The 26,167-nt window shown below is 46.7% G+C and overlaps 2 protein-coding genes across 9 annotated transcripts; one reads left to right on the top strand and one right to left on the bottom strand.

Moving 5' to 3' along the window:
- Window positions 1-261: 261 nt before the first annotated feature.
- On the bottom strand, window positions 262-18,975 carry PMS2 (PMS1 homolog 2, mismatch repair system component). 7 transcript variants are annotated; one of them, XM_036424614.2, is made up of 15 exons: window positions 18,855-18,975; window positions 16,602-16,741; window positions 15,400-15,486; window positions 15,130-15,232; window positions 13,478-13,661; window positions 13,188-13,355; window positions 12,707-12,804; window positions 11,624-11,723; window positions 11,182-11,266; window positions 9,086-9,241; window positions 7,370-8,210; window positions 6,110-6,277; window positions 2,748-2,848; window positions 2,401-2,570; window positions 262-932 (listed from the first exon to the last, which is right to left on the bottom strand). In XM_036424614.2, exons 1-15 carry the CDS (start codon window positions 18,875-18,877, stop codon window positions 789-791), a joined length of 2,568 nt encoding a protein of 855 aa, XP_036280507.1. In that variant the 5' UTR covers window positions 18,878-18,975; the 3' UTR covers window positions 262-788. The 7 variants fall into 7 exon arrangements, with proteins under 7 accessions (XP_036280507.1, XP_036280511.1, XP_036280509.1 ...); XM_036424618.2 differs by having other exon boundaries at window positions 16,602-16,736; window positions 18,855-18,958; XM_036424616.2 differs by lacking the exons at window positions 11,624-11,723; window positions 12,707-12,804.
- A 129-nt stretch (window positions 18,976-19,104) lies between these two features.
- On the top strand, window positions 19,105-25,781 carry AIMP2 (aminoacyl tRNA synthetase complex interacting multifunctional protein 2). Of its 2 annotated transcripts, none has more exons than XM_036424628.2 (4): window positions 19,105-19,346; window positions 22,568-22,774; window positions 24,185-24,416; window positions 25,352-25,781. In XM_036424628.2, the coding sequence occupies exons 1-4, from the start codon at window positions 19,212-19,214 to the stop codon at window positions 25,738-25,740; spliced, it is 963 nt and encodes a 320-aa protein (XP_036280521.1). In that variant the 5' UTR covers window positions 19,105-19,211; the 3' UTR covers window positions 25,741-25,781. The 2 variants fall into 2 exon arrangements, with proteins under 2 accessions (XP_036280521.1, XP_045432399.1); XM_045576443.1 differs by lacking the exon at window positions 19,105-19,346 and adding an exon at window positions 19,942-19,962.
- The last annotated feature ends 386 nt before the right edge of the window (window positions 25,782-26,167 follow it).

The raw sequence follows: 26,167 nt of genomic DNA, 5'->3' as shown, positions 1-26,167 counted from the left end.
CAGGAGGCCGAGGTCTGGGCGGGGAGGTCGAGAGCAGGGGGCGTGGCCTACACTTGCCACTTGGACTCCACAGACGGCATTTTTTAGCTGCATTTTGGCAGAGTTCAAATGGGATGAGATTCCATGAAAAACGATTTGATAAAACACAGGGATTCTTCCATCTTCATACCACATAGAGCCAGTCTCTTCAGTACCACTCCGAGCCAGTAACTGGGATGTCTTGCAGCTCACACCCCAAGGAAACCACATCATAGCATTAGATTACGGACAACTCCAAAGCTTTATTTCCCCTTGCCTGCAACAGCGCCGTGCCGCCCTGGCCACGCAGGGGAAGATTTAAAAATCATGACCCAGCTCCTCTTGGTCCTTTCTCCCAGCCGGAGAGAGAACTCTCACTGAGTTTTCCAGATTATTCCTTTTTTTAAGAAATTTTATGTACATCAGGGTTGAGAACTGTGAGCCAAGAGGACCATAATTTTAAATATATGAAATTAAACCATTACCGACTTAATTATCATTAGGCTTAGCATTGAAAAAACATGCTCTTGCCTGTACACACACACAGAGGCACGCGCACACACACACACAGAGGCACACACACAGGTGCACAAATACACACACGTAAATTCAGAACAAAAAACACTGCAGCAATACTCCACATGGTTCAAAAGGCTCTCAACATCATTTCTGAATGGCACAGCTACGTGCTGTTTTGTAAGTGGGCTAATTTTGAAACATAATGGCTAAACCCTGTCTTGCAAAACAGAAAAGTCCAGTGACAAACAACGTCAGTTTTGGGAGAGGACGTCCAGGTTGGCGATGTGCCTCATGGTCGGCCTGCCGTGGGGACAGTTCCAGGGATGGTCCATCTCCCCCATGTGCGTGATGAGTTTCTTCATCTCACTCGTGTTAAGAGCAGTTCCGATCATCACCTGAATACAGACACAACAGTTTCAGGTGTTATCGGGTCTGTGTTAGAATAACAGCTCAGCTGAATTTTTCTCTAAACAAAGCTGGACAAGGTGACAACTCAAAAACAACTTTCCCTGAGAAGTCTTCCCCATCACTGCCTTCTAACATCTCAGTGCCTACCTTCCTGTGAAACCAGCCATTTCCTCAAGGTGCCGCCACCTGCCCAGAAGCCAACCTCTGTGCCAGCCGTCCTCCCCTGTCATCTCGGCACTGCAGTGACCTCCTTACAGCCTCCCTGCTCCTCCTCGCCTCACCCACTGGCCTCCACTCAGCCACCAGGGATCCCTTTGAAAGAAGTCAGGGCTCCTGGCTCTTCACCTGAGTAACCGCGCAGGTGCACCGCCTGATCCGGCCCTCACTGCAAGCCTTCAGGCCTGAACTGCAAGCATATTCCTTCCCTCCCCCCACTGCAGCCACACTGGCAGTGCCGGCCTCAGGACCTTGGTACTGGCTGTGCCCTCTACCAGGAGACTCTCCCCCAATGTCACTTCCCCGCTCCCTTCGGGCTTCTGCCCTATGCCCCTGCCTCCTCAGAGAGCCAGCTCTCCTCGTCTACCTGCCTTTCCTCCACAGCCCATCACTACCTGACAGATACCAGGAGGTGGGCTATGCCACTCAAAACAAACGGCGGCTCTCAGAAACAAGGAATGGAGAGAGGTGACAAACCTGAAACTGGCCCAGTCCTGGAGGCAGGATAGGGGGCAGCACTCTGCCATGTTGGAGGGACACAGACAACAGACAAGTTAACAGAAACAAAGAGAGCTGTCACTCAGGGCGCTGTACCCGAGTGCTGGGAAGAGGCCACTTCGGTGGATGCTCAGGGCCCAGGGACAGAGGGGGCCAGGGATGTGGCGATGGGATGTGAGGCAGGGAACCCAGGCAGAGGGACGGGTCAGCACTCAGGGCTGCTGGCTGTCCTGGGCTTTCCTTGCCGCCTGAGGGTGCAGGCTCTGGCCATCCTGCCCTCCAGTCCTTTTGCTGCTCTTGTCTGCAGACCAGTCACTGGGCCCCTTTCCCACCTCCAGCCCGCAGTGAGTTGATGTGCAAAGCTTCATGGCACCCTGAGGACTTGTGTGCAGGCAGGGCGGCAGCAGCTCTCTACCTACCAACGTTGTTAATATCCACAGAGGTCCACAGACAAACAACATGCGTGATAGCTAACTGCGCTGGGACCAACGAACCTCTGAGAGAGAATACACTCAATGGAAGTAGAGGAAAAGCAGTAATTGTGGGGCAGAGTCAGAGATAATGCAGACATGTGGAGATGGTGTGTCAGACTGATAAGTGATGAGGCTCTATCTGTACAATAATCTGTGGCCATCACAGCCGCATGCACAATGCTGACTGCTCAGCAGCTGAGCTGAGAGCTTCTGAGGACTGGAGGGAGCAGACCCTCGGGGTCCGGGCCCATGTTGCTCCTTTACTCACAGACTTCCGACAGGCCCTGGAGGCAAACATCTGCCTGACGCGGGAGGGCCGACACATAACCCCAGGGCTGTCGCTCAGCATGAAGATCAGCTCGTCGATGTCCTGGGGTCCAAAGGTCCAATTTTTACTAGTTGGCAAGGAAATCAATTTAGCCCTTTCGGTGACGGGAGCTGAAAGAATAAAATTTGCAGAAAAAATTCATTAGTTGAAAAATGTGTTTCGTTGGAGTGCTACCTGTCCTGGATATCTGACAGAGAGGGCAGCCATCCTCACTGCTTATAAAGCACCTCAGAGACTGGTCCCCACTCTGAAAGGGCACCGTTCTAAGGTCTTCAGTGATAACTCACCCCTTTCATCGATAACAAAATCAAAGCCATTCTTCCTGAAGATCTCCAGGTTTTCCATCAGGACGGCTTCGTTGACAGCAGTCAGGTTGAGAGTCTGGGGTCTGAAAAACCAGGAGAGTCAAACCATCTCCTCAAGTCAAACGTTCCGGTATAACGCATTAAAACAATCCTGTGCGTTCCTGAATCCATTTCAAAAAGCAATGTGAATAGTAACACTTTATTGAGGTATGTGCCTTTACTGTCACAAAACTTTGCGAGAATTTCCTTTTAATTTTTTTTAAGTTCATTTCAGAAGTTAAAGTATAAAAGTAAGTTGCTTTTCATGAATCTGCCATCCCACCTGTCTTTTTCTGAATCTTCTGAAATAAAATATAACGCTTTTTTTTTTTTTTTTAATGCTGTTTGTGTGTTTTTTCTCCCTCCTCGCATAAAGACAATTGGAGAAGCTGGGGTAGATCATTACAGGCGCTGGAAAAGAGAGTAACATTTGTTTTGTACTCGACGCCTTCCTCTGCCTGAGCTGTTTCTCTCTCCATCTACCATCGGGAGATGCAGCCATCTCCTCCTGAGTTTACCAAGTCAGACACCGGTCCAGGCAGGAGACAGAATGCACAGACCCGGTCTCTGCCCAGTGGAGTAATAGTCTAGTGGGGAAGAAAGGCATCGATCAAACAGTCAAATAAATTACAACTACACTGAGAACCAGGAAGAAGAGACACCCAGTGCCCTAGGAGCATAAAGTGAGACTTGACCTGGAAAGAGAGGGGGTCAGGGAAGGATCCTCTAAGAAAACGTTATGAAGTAGCTTATTAAAGGTGCTTCCATTGCCATTTGCTTCTACTGAAAACAACACAATGCGTGCATCCCACAGGAACTGGAGCACTCCTGATGCTATCAGGAAAACCTGTGCTTTCCCAGCTCAGTGACTGGTTGTATGTTTCTTCACGCCAGGATCTGAGTTTATTTTGCTATGTATTTTAATTTCTCAAGTGAAAATCCATGCCTCGTCTTCTAATTCTGCTTAAGAAAGACTTCTAGTCCAGCCAGAGTGGCTCAGTGGTTGAGCACTGACCCACGTACCAGGAGATCACGGTTTGATTCCTGGTCAGGGCACATGCCTGAATTGCAGGCTCAATCCTCAGTGAAGGGCTGCAGGAGGCAGCTGATTAATGATTCTCATCATAGATTTTCTATCCCTCTCTCCCTCTCCTTTCTTCTCTCATAAATCAATAAACATTTTTTTAAAAAGGCAAATATCGGGTCTAGTAATAATTAATGTCGTTTTTAAACATTCATTTAAAATCTTGCTTGGCGTTGACTTGTTATTGACATAACCTTCAAACACGTGGTATCTACAGAACGTGTGAAGTGCAATTAACAAGTTTTGCTTGAAAAAGTTTGTGTTTGGTTAGGTTTTTGTTGCAAAACTAGGGCTAAGAAGATGGCGGATGAAGAGCATATTCGGCACTGCATGCTTTACGAGTTCCAATTAGGAAGAAAAGCAAGTGAGGCTGCAAAAAACATCTGTAGTGCTCTTGGTCAAGATGCAGTTAGCGCCAGAAAATGCCAGCGTTGGTTTGAGAAATTTCGCGAGGGAAATTTTTCGTTAGATGACAAGAGTGGTCGAGGCCGTGTGTCCAATTTTGATCAGGAAGCTCTTCAAGCTCTTTTGGTGCAAAATCCTCAAATTACCCAACAAGAGCTTGCGACAACTTTAAATTGTTCACAAAACAACAATTTCCAATCAATTGCGTGCACTTGGCAAAGTCCAAAAGTTTGGAAAATGGGTTCCTCATGAGTTGACCGACGACAACCGTAATCAAAGAGTCACAATTTGCAGTTCGCTCCTCTCTCGTCAAAACCGTTTGCCGTTTTTAGAGCAAATTGTTACCGGAGATGAACAATGGGTGCTGTATGTTAATTTGAAAAGGCAGCCTCAATGGTTGGACAAAAATGAGGCTCCGCAGCCCACGCCAAAACCTGACTTGCATGCGAAAAAAGTGATGTTGTGTGTTTGGTGGAATTTTAAAGGAATTCTTCATTATGAACTTTTACCATCTAACCAAACCATTACAAGTGCAGTGTATAGTGCCCAATTGGAAAGGTTAGCCCAAGCTTTATGAGAAAAAGAACCCACGCTGATTAATCGGAAGGGCGTAATTCTTCACCATGATAACGCACGACCGAATACTGCAAGAATCACTGCTGAAAAACTGCGCCAGTTGGAATGGGAAGTTCTCCCTCAACCTGCAAATTCTCCTGATATTGCCCCTTCCGATTACCATTTGTTTCGTTCTTTGCAAAACTTTCTTCTTGGAAAAAAATTTAATAATGAAGAATGCCTCAAAAATGCATTGACTGAATTTTTTGCATCAAAATCACAAGAATTTCACAACAGAGGGATTAAAATGCTTCCTGAGCATTGGGCACAAGTAGTAGAAAACAACAGCAACTATATTGTTGATTAAATTTTGTTGTATTGTTTAAATAAATTCGATTTAAAAAAGTATTAGAAAACGACATTAATTATTACTAGACCTAATACTTCTGGTTTACATGGTATACCATCACACCACCTATGGTCAGTTGCCAACATTCAATTTGGCAAAGGACAGGAAAATGCAGAATCTGCGGTGACTACCTAGCCATTGGAACTGTCTGCGGCAGCTGAGGACTGACACACAGACAATGCTGCCTGAACACACACATTCCACGTGCTATAAATAGCTGTACTACACACTAAAAACTGTCTTCATCAGAGGGTTTTCTGGCCAACCAATGACGGACATTTTCCGATGGTTAAAATGTTAGATACTTATAAGAACACAACTGTGTAACCTTGAGCAAGTTACTGAACCTCTCTATGTGTCTCAGTTTTCTCATCAGTGAAATGTTAATATGATAGTAACAGTGACTACTTCATAGTTTGTGAGAATTAAGTGAATTAATACACGTAAATTGCTTCAATAGTGCCTGGCATATAATAAGCACTCGATAACTGCCAGGTATGACTATTATTATGTAAAAAGTATAAAAACCTGCCCTAGCTGGTTTGGCTCAGTAGGCCTGCGGACTAAAAGGCCCCAGGTTCGTTCCAGTCAAGGGCACATGCTTGGGTTGTGGGCACGATCCCCAGTAGGGAGTGTGCAGGAGGTGGCTGATTGATGTTTCTAACTCTCTATCCCTCTCCCTTCCTCTCTGTAAAAATCAATAAAATATAGATATTTTTTAAAGTATAAAAATCTTCTGTAGGGCTGCTCATGGCAAATCTATGTGTAAATACATAGGCACACATGTAAGCTATGAGATCTACATGTGGGCGGGGCAACGACCCTGCATATCCAGAAGCTGCGGGCACCTGCCTGATGAGCCGCTGGCCCTGCAGCACCGTGTGCTGCTGGAGCATCTCGAAGTTGTACTTCTCATCCGTGGCGTGCTGGTCCACGATGAAGAGGTCCGCGTCCAGTTTGGTGATTATAAACCCCAAGTTGAACTGACCGATGACCTCCATCTCGGCAAACATGGTCTTACTGCACGGAGAAAGGGCTAATTGTGAGACAGTTTAAAAGGCTACTTTTCGGATAAAAAAAAAATCAAGAACCACAATAACAGCTGATCAGAAAGTGCTTGCTGAATTAATGAAAATCTCTGTTTTTAAAGTCGCAGTTAACTTCACTTTTCGAGGGCTGACAGACTGCATTTAAAACAAAAAGAATTTATACTATAAATTAGGCAAAGCCTACGTGGTCCACATGGAAAGTGCTACAAAAGTTCAGTGTCATTACACAGCCGCAGTGTGTTCAGTCAACCGCAAGGCAAAGTTTAAAAAAACAAAAGTTAAGAATTTCAGAATTCAACATTTTAACAAATCACGATGTTGTTCATGATTACTGACAGAAAAGGGGGGCAGTGTTTTCTATTATCTGTGTTATTTATCTTTTTCTTTAAATTGACTCCTATTCCTTAGCCTTATCCTGAGTATCTTCTGAATACCACAGGTTTGACGATGTGTTCTACTTTTCCTAATACACGTTGAAATGGAAAACAGCAACATCCACCAAAAGTGCCATGAATTCCTTACAGGGGGGAAAAAGTCGCTATGAGCTGAAAAGCTTGAGGAAGAGGAAGGAAATCAGGATCAAGGCATCCGCTGACTTGGACTGACAGACAGGACATGCATGCTAAGGACATCCAAGGGAAAAGTTCTCGCACGGTTTGGGCAGCAGAAAGAGTTCTTTCTAGCAAATGTATCTGGTGCATGTGCGAGGCAGTGAGAAGTTGGTGAATGGAGAAAGCCTTGCCAGGGATGCACTGGTACAGATAATGGCCGCTATGTGGAATCAAACTGGCTCCAAATTTGGAATCTTCTAGAGGGAGGGAGAAAGGGAGGAAAATGGGGCAAGTCTGACGTTCTGAGATACAAGTCTGTGGTGCACGAAGACCCCAAGGAGGACCCCCCTGACAGGCAGCAGGAGCCTGAGGACCAGGCACCCGTGCCAAGGCAGAGCCACACCCAGGCCTGACCCAGAAGAGATGCCATCACAGCAGAGGGAGCCAAAGCTGCCTGTGGGAGGCCCAGCCTCTGGCTCACGCACTCACCAATGAGCAGAGCTGGTCTTTACCTTATCTCCTTCCTCAGCTCCTCTTCTGCCGCTTGGTTTTCTCCAGGACAGATCTTGGCCCGGAACCTCCTGTAGTTCTGCTCGCCCCTGCACTGCTCTTGGTGGCATAACCGCCTTACGCGTGCACGTAGAGAACGCAGGGAGAAGTCCAGGGGCACGATCTTCTTGTCAATTTTAACGGCGACGTCAACTTGAGACGCCGGCACGTTCTGCGTGTTAACCGGCTTCTGAGGGGCGTCAGAACCGAAAGGGATGCCTTCTGTTTTAAAACGCTTAGTGTCTGAGAGGTTAGTTGGCTGAGGCCACGTTCTAAATTTACATCCACTGTCTTCTTGTTCTAAATGGCACTCCATGTCTGAAGAATGATGCCCAGTTTCAGGCACCTTCTCGCACGACTCCATCTTTTCTTGTGAAGACCCCCCTTCCGGGGAGCTGGCTGCTGGGTCACTGCTGGAGTGACTGCCCATGTCCGGGGTGCTGAACCCCTCCTCTGAGCCTGCGGAGGTGCTGCCATGCCCGGAGTTCCCCTCCGCCTCCACTCTGTCCTCGCCTGGACTCATCCGCCCTCCTGGAGGGCCGGACCAGCCTGCGCCTGGGCGGGGCGTCTGGGGGCAGAGGGCGTCTGAGGGCCTGGAAGACGGCACGCCTCTCTTCTGTCCGGGAGAAGCCCGCCTGTTGTGAGGCCTGCTCTCTGCCGAGGGACGCAGGGAAAAGGCCTCCCGCAGCCTGGAGATGGTCACCGTCCTTCTCTCTTCCCCGCCCGTCGCTAGCGAAGTGGGACTCCCCTGCGTCTCTGGCACAGGCTTTTCCGTCTCTGCCCAGCGCGGTTTCAGGAGGTGACCTGGGCAGAGAGGAACAGGAGAGTGTCAGAAACAAGAGGAACAGCGCCGCAAAAGAGGAGATAAAAATTGAGAAAGCATGAAAACTGTTCGACATTAACCATAGAGACAAATGAGAACCTCTAATGATGCGCAGGTCTGCTCACCAGAGGGGGCAGAATGAAAACAAGCAGCATTCACGAGACAGGATGGAATGGGGTGCTCCCACAGGGCTGGTGGCAGTGAGGCAGACACACTGCGGTGTGAAGGCCGCTGGGAGTGCCCCCTACACCTGAACATGTGCTTGCCTGGGACCCAGCCCGCCTCTCCTGTCAGAAACGCTTGCCATACTGACAAAGCCATGGACGAGGGTGCTCACCACAGCTTTGTTCATTATGGCCCCAAACTGCAAACTACCCAACTGTGAGGGCCTCCAAAACCTCCCTCCTCCCTCAAAGAAATGAGAAAATGGGCAAAAACTGTCCAAATCAACTTTCTCAGAACTCTGAAAATGAAAAGGCTTGCACAGCATTCAGCTGAGTTCCAGGGAGAACACGCCCCTCCCTGTGCACAAATGTGTACTAATGGTGACTCACGTTCTTTCTTTCTATTTTAGAGAGAAATATCAATGTGTTGCTCTACACATTCATGCATTCACTGGTTGCCTCCCTTTATGTGCCCTGATCAGGGATCAAACTTGCAACCTTGTCGTATGGGGACAACACTCCAACCAACGAAGCTACCTGGCCAGGGTGTCCTGTTCTTTTTAAACAGATTACTTTCTAGTGAGATACATCTTTTCTATCTAGAAGAGATTTTATTTCCTGTCAAAACAAACTAAGGAAAGTATCACAACAGCTATGTTTTAGAAGCTGCTGATATACTTGTAGTCTTTTACCTTCAATATCCAGCAGTGGCTGCTGACTGACGTTCAGTTTGCTGACATCACTATCGAACATTCCTATCAAAGATGTCTTTAAAACTGCCAACAGAAGCTTCTCTTCTTGTAGGAAAATTTGCCTTTTATCTGGAGTAACATTGATATCCACACTTCCTAAGGCAAAAAAAAGAAAAGATACTTACTGTGTTTAAATTCACCTATGAAAACAGCAATTCCCCTACCTACTATTTTATTCACTTGTACTGAGCAAACATACTATTAAAGACATTACAGTGTCCAAATTATTATTCATAAACTATAAAATCAGGTCCTTCAAATAAACAAGAAAAAGATTATCAATTTTGTAAATAGAAAAAGTATGCAAAGATTCAAATGAGTAAATTGCAGAAGAAAAAGAATAAATAGGCACACGAAAATCCTATATAATAAAACCCTAATATGCTAAGCGTCCAGTCAGCCATTCAACCAATCAAAGCGTAATATGCTAATGACATGCTAAAGCTACTCAACTGCTCGCTATGACGTGTACTGACCACTAGGGGGCAGACGTTCCAACCAATAGGTTAGCTTGCTGCTGGGGTCCAGCCAATTGGGACTGAGCAAGATGGACCAGACACACCCAGGAGCCCTACCGCATTCTCTCCCCAGCTGGCCAACCTCCCACATCCCTCTCCAGCCCCAGTTGTGCACCGGTGGGGGTCCCTACGCCTGGCCTGCACCCTCTCACTATCTGGGACCCCTTGAGGGATGTTGGAGAGCGGTTTCAGCCCATCGGCGGAACCACCAGGGAGCGCTGCTCAGCCAGAAGCCAGGCTCATGGCTGGCGCGTGCAGTGGTGGCAGTGGGAGCTTCTCCTGCCTCCACAGCAGTGCTCTGGATATCTGACTGACAGCTTAGGCCCACTCCCCATCACTGCCACTGTGCTCGCCAGCTGTGAGCCCAGCCTCTGGGAGCCCTCAGGGGAGCGGGCCTAAGCCATCAATCAGTAGGACATCCCCCAGGGGCTCCCTGACTATGAGAGAGTGCAGTCCTGGCCAAGGGATCCTCCCCTCCCCGAGTGCATGGATTTCATGCACCAGGCCTCCAGTGTATAATAAAACTGCAAACTAAAGGAGGACGTCACTTTATCACCTACAGAATTTGGTTAAAAAGGATACCTAATACATTGTTGGTAGGTGTATAAATTGGCACACCACAATCATTTCCACTGGTGCATTCATTCTAATTCTAGGAATTTATCTGAAGGGAGTATCAAATATATAGATAATGATTTAATTATAAGGACAGCATTTAAATTTCCAAAACCTGAACAAAAAAGTTTAAAATGAACACATATACCCATACACTGGAATATAATAAATGTAGCTATTAAAATCATGTTTCTGAATAATTTTTAATGACATAGTGAAGAAAATGTTTATATCTAAGGACAAAGTGTACTATACAAAATTTCCCAAAATTCTTTTCTCACCTCAAAGTATATGGATAAATATAGAGGTCATTACAACTTTTTAAGGTGTGCACATATGTATTTTCTTAGAAAAAATACTGAATAGCAATAAATCAGAATTTTAAAAATCGAAAGAAAAATATGAAATAATTTTCTAATCAGGGAGAACATTCTCCCTTGGTTAGCATGAAAAAGGCACATTTTTCTAAAAATACAATTAACACAGTTTCAAGTAGAAAGCAGAAAAATCTGTATTAAGAATGTAACAAATAAAAGTCTGTGAAATAAAATTGAAAGCCTGTAAAAAAAAAAAAATTTTTTTTTTTAAATGGCCCTAGCCTATTTGGCTCAGTTGATAGAGCATCCGCCTGGAAGTGAAGGGTCCCAGATTTGATTCTGGTCAAGGGCATATGCCTGGGTTGCAGGCTCCACTCCCATCTCCAATTCTCTCTCATCATTGATATTTCTAACTCTCTCTCCCTCTCCTTTCCCCTCTGAAATCTATAAAAATATATTTTAAGAAATATATGGCCATTAATTCTTACTATAAAAGTATGTTTCCAATCATATCAGAGCTTTATACTTTCATTGTATTATTTTAAGAGCAAGTCACTGATTTTACTGAAATGTCAGTGGAACTTACCTGAATCAACAGCAATATTAAGAACAACAAATGGGTACTGATGTCGATTATACATGTGATAAACCTCGTTCACAAGTCTGGAAACCTACAAACAAAGCAAAGATTAGAAAAAAATAAGTGTTCCCTATCCCCTGGGTAATAGCAACATGCTATTCTAACCCACCATAAAAGGATACATTTTTAATAGCTTTTGTGAGGTATAACTGGCCTGCAGTGTTACACGTATTTAAAGTATACAATCAAGACAATGAATACATCCATCACCCAAAAAACAGATTCTTTGTGCCCCTCCATCACAGACCCCCAAGACTGAATCTTTTTCCGATCTAAAGATGCTCTTGAAAAAAATGCCAAACATTGCAGATGTGGTTTACTCATAAAACACATTCAACGGACATGTATTTGTATGAGTTAAAAAAACTTGCACAAAAAAAAATTATACCTTTGCTGGGTCACACGGCCGCCAGTTGACAAAAAAGAACTGTCTGTCCGTTGAGCTCCGTCCAACACCATGAGTACAGTGGGAGATGAAACCCGAGATACTGCTCAGTGTGAACAAGGGCAGGAGTCCAGAGTGAAAAGGATTAGAAACACGTAGGATATGGCACATTCTTAAAGTAGAAAAGAATTAAAAACATAACACCTGGTGCCTGCAACGAAGTGCTAACATTTCAGTTACTGTGCACCTGTCTTCCATTCCAGTGGGTTAGAAGGAGGACAGGGACCTTCTGGAAGGCTCTTCAGGAGAGCAAATTCACCACAGGTTCAAAACGATTTGCTCCAGCTCTCCTCTCACCTTCCCTAGTAGATCCTGGGCCTCCACAGAGTGTGGGCCTCACTGCAAACCCACATTCCAGAACCTTCGTGCGGTCTCCACCAACTATCCAGGGAATCCGACTATTTGTCACCAGGATCTCTCCCCACATTGCCTGGCCTTTAAAATCTGCTCTGTTAGCAAACATGTATCTCCTGAGGTGCTGGTAAGGTGCTTATTCCACCTGAGATCAACCTCAGGAATACTTGCATTTCCGTAAGAATGATGCCTTAACGTAAATTAATCCCGTCTTTAATTCCAGGCAAAGGCCAAAGGCAAGTGGAGGCCCCACAGGCCCAGTCCAGCTTATGGAACATTCTATTGTTCTTACACTGTAAGTAATGATGCTGGACTGGACGTTGGGTAAGACATGAATTAAAGGAAACACAGCCTCCACTGCTCTGTGCTAGATCCCAATAAAGTACAACATTGTACACAAAATAAATTTTTAAAATTTTTCTAATTGTTTTGCTATTAGTCTTTGTTTGCTACAAAGACTAATTCAAGAGGAAACCCCTAAAACACACCAGTTGCCCAGAATATTGTTAATACCCAGAATTAAGTAACTGACTGCTTCATCTACATCTCTTTCTCAGCAGTAATACAGCTTACAGGTTTATAATGGACAAAAGAGACTAAAAGCCTTAAAAGCACTATCTTTAAAAAGAAAAAAATAATTGATTGTCATTTTCCTGGAGGCAAGCCACTCACCAAAACTGATTTTGCAGAGAATCTGAGCAGCTGAGCCCGAACTCTTCGCAGACGCCGTCACTAGGGGGCAGCTGAGCGAAAGGAATGAGGCTCTGCAACTGCAAGAAAGCGGGCCTCAGTGATTTCCAGGCAGACAGAGGGGCCTGACTGCAGAAAGAACACAGGAGGGTCCTGGTGCTTTCTTTCCTAGCCAGTTAGCCACGGTCAGAGCAAGAAGAATTTCATCAGCTGCTTTCTGCACTAAATTTTCATTTTTCTCTAGAAAGATGAAACTTAGCTCCTGCTTATACATAATCAACATACTGCCCATAATACTTGATATATGTTTAGACAGAGAGTAAAAGTATTAAATTTATTCTCCACAAGAGTGAAATAAAAACTCTCAGAATTTAACATTAATATCAGTTCTCAGATTTTATTCTCCATTCTGTCGTAAAGGATAATAGAAACCTGCCTTAATCGCTAGAGCAGTAAGATATACCTGTTTCTGCCCAAACACAGATCCAATATTGTCCCTTATGCTGGCGCTTCCGCTTGTGCCCACCACAGGCTGTCGTTTTCCTTGTCCCACCTGATTGGTGCAACTTATTCGGATGCCCGAGGAAATGATACAGTACGCATGGAGGACATGGACCATCTTGGCAAATTCCTGTTTAAAAAGCACAGGCATAAAACTCAGTAAGAGAACAAGTAGAATGAAGCATTGTAGCAGATTCTGCTGTGGGTGTTCCTAACAGTCTCAACGCTTTTGGGGTCCTGAACTGACCGCACCTTTTTAATATTCCTTTGAAACTCCTTATGGCGCACAGGCAGTGTGTAAAACAGCTGCTGGACACTGACTGTCGTCCCTCTGGGCCGTGGATATGGGGATTTCTGGGTAATTTTCCCATTGTGATCAAACACTAGTCGAGTCCCAACCTTCGCAGATGAGTGGCAGGTGGAAATGGTGACATCACTGGAAGAGAATGCCAGGGGAGGCCTGGTCAGAGATTCCCTGGTGTTGGACATCAGGACATCACACACTTACTTCCTCACTTCTCTTCTCTCAAGACTCTAAGAGATGATGAACCCTCTGAGATAATCAAGAGAGTTCAAATGCGTGAGGAATCATCATAAAATCTAAGGTACGACAGAGTTATGAAAATGCTTTTTATTGATTTTTGGAAAAAATATGTTTTTATTGATTTCAAAGAGAGAAGGAAAAAGAGATAGAAACTGTGATGAAGGAATTATTGATCAGCTGCCTGCTACATGCCCCCTTCTGGGGATTGAGCCTGCAACCCGGTCATGAGTCCTGACCATAATCAAACAATGACCTCCTAGTTCATAGGTTGACACTCAACCACTAAACCACACCAGCCAGCTGTAAATGCTTTGCTTTAATAAGAACTTGACTTTTTTGTTGTTGTTGATAAACTGCAAAAGCGTAAAAGATCTCAGAACCTATATATTCACAAATAAAAATTTCTTTCTGATTTGTTACTAGTGTTCTAACAAAAATTTTAAAAGGATCCAAAAATATTATAGTTCAAAAATTGAAATTAAAACCAATAGCATCTATAATTTATTATCTCTGTTATTTTAAAATTGAGAAGTTAGCCCTAGCTGGTTTGGCTCAGTGGCTAGAGCGTTGGCCTGTGGACAGAGGGGTCCCGGGTTCAGTTCTGCTCAAGGGAACATACCTGGGTTGCGGACTCAGTCCCCAATAGGGGACATGCAAGAGGCAGCCAAACAACAAATTTTCTCATTGATGTTTCTATCTCTCTCTCCCTCTCCTTTCCTCTCTGAAATCAATTAAAAAATATATACTTTTTTTTTTACAAATTGAGAAGTCACTGCTTGACTAAGGGTAACAATTTTTTTACAGTACTATTTGCTTCATTTCATTCATTCATTGCTTACATTTCAGAGGCATTATCACTCAGATTGATAGTAAGATAAAATAGAATGCAGAAGTGAAAAGTTGAGACACTCAGACGAAGAGGTATAAATAATTATGATTCTAATTATGCTTTTTAATTTTCAGAAAGGTTATTTTTTTTTATTCCCCCATTACCTCCTCATCCCCCCTACTCATCCCCTTACCCCTCTGTTGTCTGTATCCATTGGTTAGGCTTATATGCATGCATACAAGGCCTTTGACCTCTGCCCCTTACCCCCACCCTCCCCTACCTGCCCTCTGAGGTTTGATGGTCTGATCGATGTTTCTCTATCTCTGGAGTTGTTTTTGTTCATCAGTTTATGTTGTTCATTACATTCCATAAATGAGTGAGATATTGTGATATTTATCTTTCTCTGACGAGCTTATTTCACTTAGCACAATGCTCTTGTTTCATCCATGTTGTTGCAAATGGTAGGAATTCCTTCTTTTTCAGAAAGATTTTTTACAAAGAGTCAAGTTAGTAATAAAAATATTGCATCACCTCAGTGCACAAAGTGAGCTCAGAGCTTCCCCCCGAAAGCCGAAAGTTTCAACCTGAGTTAGGTCAGCAAACTCTTGAATCTTAGAAGTGTGATGTTTCAGAGCTGGAAGAGAGATGCAGTGTGGCTGAGGATATCTGAAGGGGTATAGCATGAACATACACAACGCCCACCGAAGTATCTGGCTTTGAAAAACTGTTTTAGTGTTTACTCAAAATTTTGAAATATTTTGCCCACCTATTTTAAAAAAGGGTTAGAAAAAGTCAACTTACTTAAGCCTTCAAAGTTTTCTTCTTCTACCCCACATCCATTGTCTGAAACTTCAATGAGATCCACCCCATAGTCTTTAAGCCTTAGATCTAAGAATAAAATATTTATTTTTCAAAGAATTGATCCATGTAAGTCTTTTATTGACAGTATTTGTAACATACATAGGCAAATTTGAGTCATAATTGCACTTATTTAAATATACTATGTAATTTTATTTTTTCAAGTCCTTCTTTGCTATTTACTAATAAAATAGGTGTTCTTTTCTCTCTCTCTTTAAAAAGAATAATTTTAACATACTCATTAAAGAAAATAGGCTTTGGCCCTATCTGGTTTGGCTCAGTGGATAGAGCATGGGCCTGCAGACAGAGAAGTCCTGGGTTCGATTCCAGTCAGAGGCACATGCCTGGGTTGCAGGCTCGATCCCCAATGTGGGACATGCAAAAGGCAGCCGATCAATGATTCTCTCTCATCACTGATGTTTCTATCTCTCTCTCCCTCTCCCTTCCTCTCTAAAATCAATATTTAAAAAAAAAAAAAAAAAAGAAAGAAAGAAAGAAAGAAAGATAAAGAAAGAAAGAAAACCGGCTTTGGAATCAGACTTCCTGGGGTCATATTTTACTAGCTTTATAACCTCAAAAAAAAAACAAACAACCAAGTAAATTCCTTGTGCCTTAACTTCCTCCTCTGTACAATAAAGATAATAGTTACAGCCCTAACCTGTTTGGCTCAGTAGATAGAGCGTTGGCCTGCGGACTCAAGGGTCCCAGGTTCAATTCCAGTCAAGGGCATGTACCTTGGTTGTGAGCACATCCCCAGTAGGGGATGTGCAGGAGGCAGCTGATCAATGTTTCTCTCTCATCAATGTTTCTAACTCTCTATCCTTCTCCCTTCCTCTCTGTAAAAAAATCAATAAAATATATATATTTTAAAAGATAATAGTTACAACAGTAATAATTCCTATCTTGTAAAATTATTCTGCAGATTAAATAACATATCCCATCCATAGTTCTTAACACAATGTCTGTCTAGCACATAACAAGAACACAATAAAAGTTAACTGCTATTATTATTATTACTACCTAGCACATAGTAATTTACTTTATAAACTAAAGAATATAATTGAGTGTCTTATGTCAGTAACAAATGTTCCATGAATAATACAGCATAAACTGGCTATTTCTTGTGGCTTGTCTCCCAAACTTACCAATATTAGTGGCACCGGCATCCACACTATTTTCTACCAACTCCTTCACAGCAGAACTCAGACTCAGGACCACTTGCCCAGAACAAATCTGATGGACCGACCTCCGGTCGATAGGTTTGATGACCTTAGCACGTTCTGTACTAAAGAAACCAGTTACAAGAAGCAAGGCAAGTATGCATTTATGTCTTTTTCATCCCGGTTTCAAGGGTGGGAAGTGATTCCTCTCTGTTAATAGTTAACGGGGCTAACGTGTTCATTTGTTATACAAACATATACATTTATTACATTCATAAATATTAAATGTTGTTCTAGCCCTATCCCGTTTGGCTCAGTGGATAGAGCGTCGGCCTGCAGACTCAAGTTCGGTTCCGGTCAAGGGTATGTATCTTGGTTGCGGGCACATCCCCCTATAGGAGGTATGCAGGAGGCATTTGATCAGATGTTTCTCTCTCATCGATGTTTCTAGCTCTCTCTCCCTCTCTCCCTTCCTCTCTGTAAAAAAAAAAAAAAAAAATCAATAAAATATATATTAAAAAAATGTTATTCTACAATTCTTAAATATTTGTCAAAATCTCTTGAGTAGATACTAAAATGCAATACATATTTAAAAATCTAATGATCCTGGGATCTACATGGAAGAGACACATGTGTCCCTCAACCTATGGGTCAACAGTTTCTTGCAAGGATGGGATCTTCTTTCTTGAGAAAGCAACACTTCTCACACAATTTGCAAAACCAAGAGTGTGAAGGGAAATACACAGTGCTTATGTCCAAACCAAAGCCTCCTGGAGCCTGGGTGCCGGCTGCAAAACTGTTCCCAGGGCTGCCTTTGAACCCCTCCTCCAAGTCCAGGCTGCCAGCTGCTGCCTTAAAGGCCCTCAAAGTTCTGGCTCTCCCTGTTTTATTTTTTGTTTTTATCCTCACCGGAGGATATTTTTCCATTGATTTCTCGAGAGAGTGTTATGGAGAAGGAGAGAGCAACAGGGAAACGTCAAAGTGAGAGACACATTGATCGGTTGCCTCCTGCATGCCCGGAGAGCCTGCAATCGAGGTACATGCCCTAGAGTACGGGAATCGAACCCGGGACCCTTCGGAATGCAGGCTGACATTCCATCCACTGAGCCAAACTAGCTAGGGCTGCACCTGCTTTAAGAATTTTCCAACCCTGTTTGTCTCCATTTCCTCCCTACTCCAACCCAGCCTCCATGCTACCCCCACAGCTGCTTTAGAAAGCACCGGGCGGGTCAAGTCATTTTTCTGCTGAAAAACAGGGAGCAGCGTCGCCCCGTCTGCTGTGTGAAGGTTAATAGAATCATAACTGAACCCGGTCTCCTTCACTTGCTCCTTCTTTCCGTCCTCCCTTTGACATGTCCCCTCCATAGTGCTCGCTGCTCCTGGTCTATTAGCTTTGGGTCTAGCCCAGTGGTCGGCAAACTCATTCGTCCACAGAGCCAAATATCAACAGCACGATTGAAATTTCTTTGAAGAGACACATTTTTTAAACTTAAACTTCTTCTAACAACACTTCTTCAAAATAGACTCGCCCAGGCCGTGGTATTTTGTGGAAGAGCCACACTCAAGGGGCCAAAGCGCCGCATGTGGCTCTCGAGCCGCAGTTTGCCGACCATGGGTCTAGACGACTCCAGTCCCCTTCTCCCGCCCGGCAAACCCCTGCTCATCCCAAGACCGCGTTCCGTATGTTCGCGAAGCAAACGGGGCGAAAATGGGTGTCGTGGGGCACAGGAGCCCTAGGCCTCGGGTCCATTTCTGGCATTTGCTTTGAGGGGCGGGGGACAAAACTCTTAAACGCGGCGAACTTGGGTTCAGGATTCTGACATCGAATGCAGAGGACGCGCCGGAGACTCGCCACCCCGAATTCAGCGCAGCTCGCCAGCCAGTGATCCAGACAGAGGTTCTGCATTTTTTAAACGGCGGCCATGCAAATGAGCATATCCCTAGAAGCCGCCTCCAAATAACTGCAATTCTTTCCCCCAAAAAAGGAGAGACACCTTCAGTACACTGAGCCCTCAGGCCGGACTTCAGGTCCACGGCCCTGAGGCGGCGTCTGGGCTCAGCCTGCCGCCCGCGCCGCCCCGAGCTCCCGAGGGGGCAGCGGTCGGCGGAGCGCTGAGGAGCCCCCTCGGGCCTGCTAGCCTGCAGGGCCCCATCGCCCTGGTCCGGTCTCCCTCCTTTGCGGGAACGCCGTGCGCCTTCCAAAGGGCGACGGCGAGGGAGGCAGCCAGCGCCGCTCACCTCAGCCCTTCCGCGCGTTCCATGGCTGCGGAGCCTGACGCGCCCTCCGACTCGCGACAGTTCCTCCCGCCGCTCCCACGGGTGCCCCTCCCCCGAGCCGCCCATTGGCTGCTTCTGAAACTGTGCCCCACCCCTTCCGGGTGGAGGCGGAAACAGGTGCTCGCATCTCCTTCTCGCTGATTGGTGGTATAAAAATATCGGGGTCGTGACGTCAGAGAGCCCGAGCCAATCAGAGCACACGAACTGTGAGTTTCTTCTGAAGGCCCGAATGCGGAGCAGAAGGGAGGTGGCCGCGGTACGTGGTGGTCTCTGACGCCGTGTCCCCCACCCGCCGCCGTCCCTCCTGTGCTTCCCACGATGCCGATGTACCGGGTAAAACCCTATCACGAGGGTGGCTCATCTCTCAGCGTAGAGCTCCCCACCTGCATGTACCGGCTCCCCAACGTGCACCGCGGGACCGGCTGCCCGGCGCAGAATGGGAGCCACGTGCAGGTAGGCGCCCCCCCCTCCCCGTTCAGTAGTGCGCAGGCGTCAAGCCCTCCGGACCGCTCACTGCGCAGGCGCCGTGGCCTAGCCAGCTGAGATGCGCGAGTAGGGCCCGGGGTCCCTCCAGGCCCGCTTCGTGTATCAATTTTCTTTTTTTCGCTTGTAGCTACTTAAACTTTACTCACAGAAAAGTGAGTAGCACGTAAATGGCCATTTTAAGAATAACAAGTGTCACCCAGGTTAACACACGTTGTCAGTGCCTAGTCTTAAATTACCCCAAAGCGAAAGGGCCCGACTTCCGTGATCATGTCCTGCTTCTCTCTCCTGCTGCGCCGCCTAAGGATGCATCCCTAAGCCACGTGAACGGAAGCATGCTGTTTGGTGGCTTATGTCCGGCTGCTGCTTCTAGACATGATTTCAGACTCGCTTTGTTATGTGAAATGAAGTCTTCGTCCTCTGCGGGTCTGCTGTCCCAACGCGTTTGCCCCATCCCACTGCTCATGGATGTCGGGCCTTCTGTAAGCTGCTTCATTTTGCAGTGAATGTTTTTGTACAGGAGCAGGCATAGGGTATTTTACTAGACATGGAATTGCTGACCCAGAAGTCAGGTCTGCCTTCAAAGGTAAGTACTAGGTATTGTAAATTGCTTTGCAGAGTGGTTGCACTGATGTCGGCTCTCACCAGCCACGTATAAATTTCCTGGTGCTGGCATCCTCCCCAAAGCTTATGACTTTAGGAGTCCCCTTTCTTTAATAGATGATGGCAGTGTGGATAGACAGATAATTAGAAACCCAGCATTCGGAGAGCAACTGGAAGAGTAAACTGCTTCCAAATACGTATAAACCAAGTGGGTAAACGCATAGGCCAAGGCATAGTCTAGTCTGAGCAAGAAAAACAACAGCCCAACATTAAAAGGGATGATAAGCAGATTTGAGCATTTCCTTATGCCTCAGATCAAGGGGTGAGATCCAGCTATGCTGGGGCCCTTTTATTATTAATACTATTAATATTCATGCACCTTGAAAGGAACTGTTGTTGGCTGTGAGGCTGCAGTGGAACAACCAGTCCCTATGACATATGCTGACTACCAAAGTGCGCATGCAAGCGGAACACCGCAGGCATTGGCCATGGTGGGATAGTTGAGCAGGTGAGTGGGGGTGGGTCTCAGCCCATCCTCCTGCTCCTGCCCAGCCCCTCCCAGTGCAGCCCCCTGTCCTGTGTGCCGGCAGCCCTGCTCCTCCACTGCCGCTCCCACGCACTGACAGGCGCTGAGCAATTGGGCCTGGCTCCAGCAGCAGGTGCAAGAGGCAGCTGCTGGCCCCAGTTGCCCCTCGGGAGCAGGGGGAGGTGGAGAACACCTCAGGGGCGATCGGGGCCAAAAGCCACTGCTCAGACCTGCTGACGGCGTCGAGTGATTGACGCCAGCACCAGGCATCGGCAGTGGGAGCAAGTTCCCCATGGGACTGTGGGGTGCAGGAGCAAAGAATTTTCAGTAGCCACCAGAGGCTCCCCCCAATGAAGGCTACCGGTGCCCCACCTTGGTCTGGCACCCCCACTCACCTGCTCCACTATCCCACCACGGCCAATGCCCGCCCTGTTCTGCTCACATACGTGCTCTGGTAGTCAGCACGTGTCATAGGGACCGGTTGTTCCACCGTTCGTTCTATTTACAGTACCTTATTATCGAAGTGGCATATGGAACTGTTTATTGTTCTTTGTTCCGCCTTATATTTTTTGCTGTTTGATCTTAAACAAGAACATCAAGCAAGAGAGGAATGTATCAGACCGAGGGACCAGGGTGAGGAAAGTCCAGAGGCCACTGGAGGCATGGTGTGTTTTAGGAATCCCGTGGACTGTCCGGCTAGAGACAGAGCAGGGGAGAATTATGTGAAAGGAGGCAGCCAGAGGACAAATCATATAAACTACTCAGCAAGCCAGGGTGAGGGCTTTGCTTTTTAGCTTAGGGGGTTAGCACGGGGGAGGAGGTGACAGGATCCGCCTCTGTTCTCATCACTCCAGCGGCCATCTTATGGATGGGTGTGAGGTGACCAATGGAAGTAGACCAGATGAAAAAAATGATGTCTTGGACTTGGGCAGAGACAGTGGAGCAGGCAGAATCGATCCACGTGAGAGGGCAGTGTTCCGAGTGACTAACAGATGTTCCCAAGAATTAAACTTAGCAGCACTCAGATGTGAGCAAGTACACCTGAATTGTATCATGAATGCATCTTTCTAATAACTCATGGTCAGTGCCATGTTCCTGACTTCTCTCTCATTATGAGCATTTAGCTCATGTTTTATTTTCTCAACACAAAGTGGACGGTCTAGAGCACATGTGTCAAACACAAGGCCCGCGGGCCAAATCCGTCCCACCAGGCCCTGCAATGTGGCTCGCACCGCGCTGTCATCACTGCACTCCGCTGCGTTTCCATCACAATGACAGTTTATGACTGTTCAGTAAACCATTTGGCCCGCGATTTAGGCTGGATTTTAGATTTTGGCCCCTTCTCTGATTGAGTTCGACACCCCTAGTCTAGAGTGAGAGCTCAGGAATCTGGAGATAGTGCAGTGTGACTGTACTGGGAGGTTTCTTGATATTACTTTGTAAGTTCAATCTAGATTGACTTGAGATTTATCATAAACATGATGGGTAACTTACTATATACCAGTCACTATACCAGGCAAGAAAGATGCAAAGGTTCGGTGAGTGGAGAACGTTTACGTGTCCATATTTATACATGCCGGCAGTGAAAAGTTCTCGTTGACTCTACAGTGAGAGTGCTGGTATGCCGAGAGTGAACATTTGGGGAGTTGACCATCTGACCTCGGACAGACTTTTTTTAACCTATAAGTGTACCCTTTTCCCTTCTATTTGTATTAATTGAGTTACATTTTCACTGTTTGTTTAAGCAAAGTGTTTTGATATGAATAAAGAACAATTAGTATTTGTTTTCTATCCTTCTCTCTTCTTAGCCTAAATTACCTGAAATTAGCCATACAAAGGGGCTTTCAGTCATGTTCTTTATTTATTTTAAAGCATTTGTGGATCTACTTGCAGGACCTATCAGACAATGGAAGAAATGAGATAATGCTAGTTTGTTTTTTTGTTTTTTTAAAACCTGGACGGTTTGATGAATTTGTGGAACTAAGTACAATAGAAGACAAATGATCAAATTAAGCAGACTGCTGTGATGGAGGAAATGACATTCTGGTGTTGATTTGCTTAGGGCGGGTCTGACCCATCTCTTCAGGCTCTGGAGTCCCGGCAAGATAACATTTTAAAACGTCTGTACGAGTTGAAAGCCGCTGTGGATGGGCTCTCCAAGATGATTCAAACGCCGGATGCGGACTTGGACATGACCAACATAATCCGAGCCCAGGAGCCCTCCGCCCTGTCGGCCAATGCGTTGGACTTAAACTCAGTCCTCGGGAAGGTGAGCTCACTTAAAACCAGAGCGGCCGCGTGCTGGGTGTGAGTGCTGGTTTCCAGAGGTGGACAGAGCCGTCCTTTTCTCCCGTGTGATTGTGCCGTGCATGGAGTAGGACATGATCTCTAGTGAAGCCAGAGCACGTTCTAAAACTGCTGCTGGCCTCAGACCCACTGCTGGAGAGGGGGGCGTCCGGCACGGCGTCTCCCCACTTGGCGGCAGCATTGAGCAGCCTGAGCGCTGGAGAGACAGACTTAAATCGCTCCCTCAGTCAACCCCTGGGCTCTGGCTGCACAGAAACCCCACTCATCTCACCAAGAGCCAGTCACAGTGCCAGACTGCAAGTGTATTTTGCAGCACCTCCTGCATTATAGTTTGTGTGCAGAGCCCCAGTGATGCCAGCAGGCCCCGGGAGCCAGTGCAGTGGGTGAGTCAGCGGGCGGGCTCAGACACAGGGAAGGCTCCAGAGCATGTGCTGCTTGAGCTGAATGTGGCCACCCCAGAAGGCAGTGTTCAGACAGCTGCGAAGCAGTCGTCAGAGCCCATGTGAAGGGCTCGGTCAGGAGTGCAAGACCAGAGGCCAGATTGGCTCCAAGAGACTCTACAGCACAGCCAAACAACGTGACACAGAGATGGAAACGAGATGCTGTTAGGTGGAAAGGTGTTAGGAAGATTTGGTAAACAGAATGTAGTCATACCTCAGTATCCGTGGGAGGCTGGTTCCAGGATCCCCCTGAGATCCTAAATCGTATATGCTCAAGTCCCTTCCATGACATGACAGTACAGTGCATTTAATCTGCAGATCCCAACCATGGATCAAAAGTTTTTTTGCCCTGGCCGGTGTGGATCAATAGTTAGAGCGCTGGCCCACGCACTAAAAAGTTGAGTTTGATTGCCGGTCAAGGGCACGTTCGACCCCCAATCCTGGTCAGGACCCACATCAATGTTAGTCTCCCCCTACTGTCTACCCCCCTTCGTTCCCTCCCTAAAACCAATGGGAAAATATCCTCAGGAAAGGATTAACAACAAAAGAAATAGTTTTCATTCCCCCTTTGGTTGAATCTGCAGGTGTGAAACCCATAGATATGAAAGGCCGATTGTAATTGCATGTGATTTTTTTATTTATTTATTTTTTTTAACTTAGGGAAAAACGGAAGTTCATTTCTAACTTGTTTTACTAATTTGACAGTAAAAGTCACCTTTTTGTCAGGAGCCAGCAGTGCAGGGGCTAGGGATTGGCATCAGCTCAGAGCCCAGCTCCCCTTCCCTGGGCTGAGTGACCGTGGGTAAGTCACCACTCTCCCAGGACTCCTCAGCGGTGAGGTAGGACAGTGGCAGCACCTCCTTCCTGGGTATTAGGTGTAAGAATAGCACCTGGTACGAGCACTCAGACTGCTGTGTGGGTTTTCTCCCCAGGATTACGGGGCCCTCAAAGACATCGTGATCAATGCAAACCCTGCCTCACCGCCCCTCTCCCTGCTGGTGCTGCACCAGCTGCTCTGCAACCAGTACAAGGTCCTGTCCACCGTGCACACGCACTCAGCAGTCAAGAACGTGCCAGAACACCTCCTCAGGTGCTTTGGCGAGCAGACCAAAAGCCAGCCCCGCCATGAATACCAGCTGGGCTTTACTCTCATTTGGAAGAATGGTAAGTAGAGGGGACTGGCTTCAACTCCTACCTATGTACTGAAATGTACCTCATTTATGATCATCTATAAGAAAAGCATACCGGTAATGTGCTAATTAGACCGGTGTCCTTCTGGATGAAGCCGGGGTCCCAGGTGCCTGGCGGTGGCCGGAGGAAGGCAGGCCTACTCGTGCACGAATTTCATGCACCGGGCCTCTGGTGGTCTTGTCTGCCCAGCTGGGTAGGGGAACAGCAGCTGTCATGGCCGCCTGGCCCTCACATTCCAGAGCCTATCCTTACAGGGACACTGATGTCCTTCCGGCTGGCCATGCAGGATGGCAGGGGATCATTTACTCACTATCCCTGTGACCTTTATGCAGAGGGAAGGGAGGCAATGCCATTCGCCAGGGATGCCTTAAGTCTCACCTGGGCGAGGGGACTGCTGGTTCCATCCCCATCCTGCAGATCCAGACAGGGGTTGGAGTAGATGGTCTAGATCCCTTGTAGCTTGAAATCTGTCAGGATCAAGTGATTAATTTCCTAACATATAGCCCGCACTCGCTATTTTATTTTTTAATATTTTTTATTGATTTTTTTTTTTTTTTTTTTACAGAGAGGGATAGAGAGTTAAAAACATCGATGAGAGGGAAATGTCGACCAGCTGCCTCCTGCAAACCCCCTACTGGGGATGTGCCCATAACCAAGGTATATGCCTTTGACCGGAATTGAACCCAGGACCCTTCAGTCCGCAGGCCGACGCTCTACCCACTGAGCCACACCGGTTAGGGCTGCACTCTTTAAACATAGTTCAAACTTTAACATCACACCTGAAAATGTGATTTTTCCCTTGGAAGTACCTTTCCTTGCCACCAGAGCAGGGGGAGTGGCTCCCCGCCCTGCGAGTATGAGCACTTCTCCGGGGCGGTGCCCCTGACAGCGCGGTGCTTTCCTTTCAGTGCCCAAGACTCAGATGAAGTTCAGTGTCCAGAGGATGTGCCCCATCGAAGGAGAAGGGAACATTGCACGTTTCTTGTTCTCTCTGTTCGGCCAGAAGCATAACGCGGTGAATTCAACCCTCATCGATCGCTGGGTGGATATAGCCATTTTTCAGTTCCAAGAAGGCAGCGGCAAAGAAAGGGCCGCCGTGTTCGGCTCCATGAACTCCGCGCTCGGGAAGAGCCCCTGGCTGGTGGGGAACGAGCTCACCGTGGCGGACGTGGTGCTGTGGTCTGCGCTGCGGCAGGCGGGGGGCGGCAGCGTGCCCGTGCCGGCCAACGTGCAGAAGTGGATGCGGGCCTGCGAGAACCTGGCCCCCTTCAGCGCCGCCCTCCAGCTCCTGAAGTGACTCAGGAACTGATTGTGAAGGGATTCGGTTGTAAGAATGGTGGTGTTGGTAAAGGGCCTCCCGTTAAAATGGGTCTTTAGGCTAATGCGGAGTACCAATAAAAGCACCCTGTAACTGTGGTCTGTTTAACATTCAGCGGTGTCACACACAACACGCCACACTGCCGCCAGGCCCAGGCTCCTCCGTGCAGAGATGAGCAGGTCAGTGCGCTTGGAGGAATGCGGGAGTCAGGTGCTGAGAAGAACAAGGCAGGCAGAATCGGGAACACTGGCGTCCGAGCTGCTTTGAGATCATTTCGGGCACGAAGTACAGAGCTCTGAAAGGGCATGGTGATGCCACGCTGAAGGTGATGAGAACAGAAATAGGCCAGGTGATATACACTGCCAAGTTTTCTCCTGGGGGCAGCAAAGGCTGAGCCTGGCGTGAG

This window comes from Pipistrellus kuhlii, unplaced genomic scaffold (genome assembly GCF_014108245.1).
Source record: "Pipistrellus kuhlii isolate mPipKuh1 unplaced genomic scaffold, mPipKuh1.p scaffold_m20_p_8, whole genome shotgun sequence".
Classification (NCBI taxonomy): domain Eukaryota; kingdom Metazoa; phylum Chordata; class Mammalia; order Chiroptera; family Vespertilionidae; genus Pipistrellus; species Pipistrellus kuhlii.
Note: the sequence above shows the minus strand (reverse complement) of the source record. Positions and strands in the feature narration are given on the sequence as shown.

Coding starts and splice junctions, on each gene's coding strand:
- PMS2 (XM_036424614.2), bottom strand. CDS start 18,877: ATGGAACGCGCGGAAGGGCTGAG. Junction 16,742..18,854: donor GAACGCGCGGAAGGGCTGAG/GTGAGCGGCGCT, acceptor TGGTTTCTTTAG/TACAGAACGTGCTAAGGTCA. Junction 13,356..13,477: donor TTCAAAGGAATATTAAAAAG/GTGCGGTCAGTT, acceptor CTTTTTAAACAG/GAATTTGCCAAGATGGTCCA.
- AIMP2 (XM_036424628.2), top strand. CDS start 19,212: ATGCCGATGTACCGGGTAAAACCCTATCACGAGGGTGGCTCATCTCTC. Junction 19,347..22,567: donor AGAATGGGAGCCACGTGCAG/GTAGGCGCCCCC, acceptor TGATTTGCTTAG/GGCGGGTCTGACCCATCTCT. Junction 24,417..25,351: donor TACTCTCATTTGGAAGAATG/GTAAGTAGAGGG, acceptor CTTTCCTTTCAG/TGCCCAAGACTCAGATGAAG.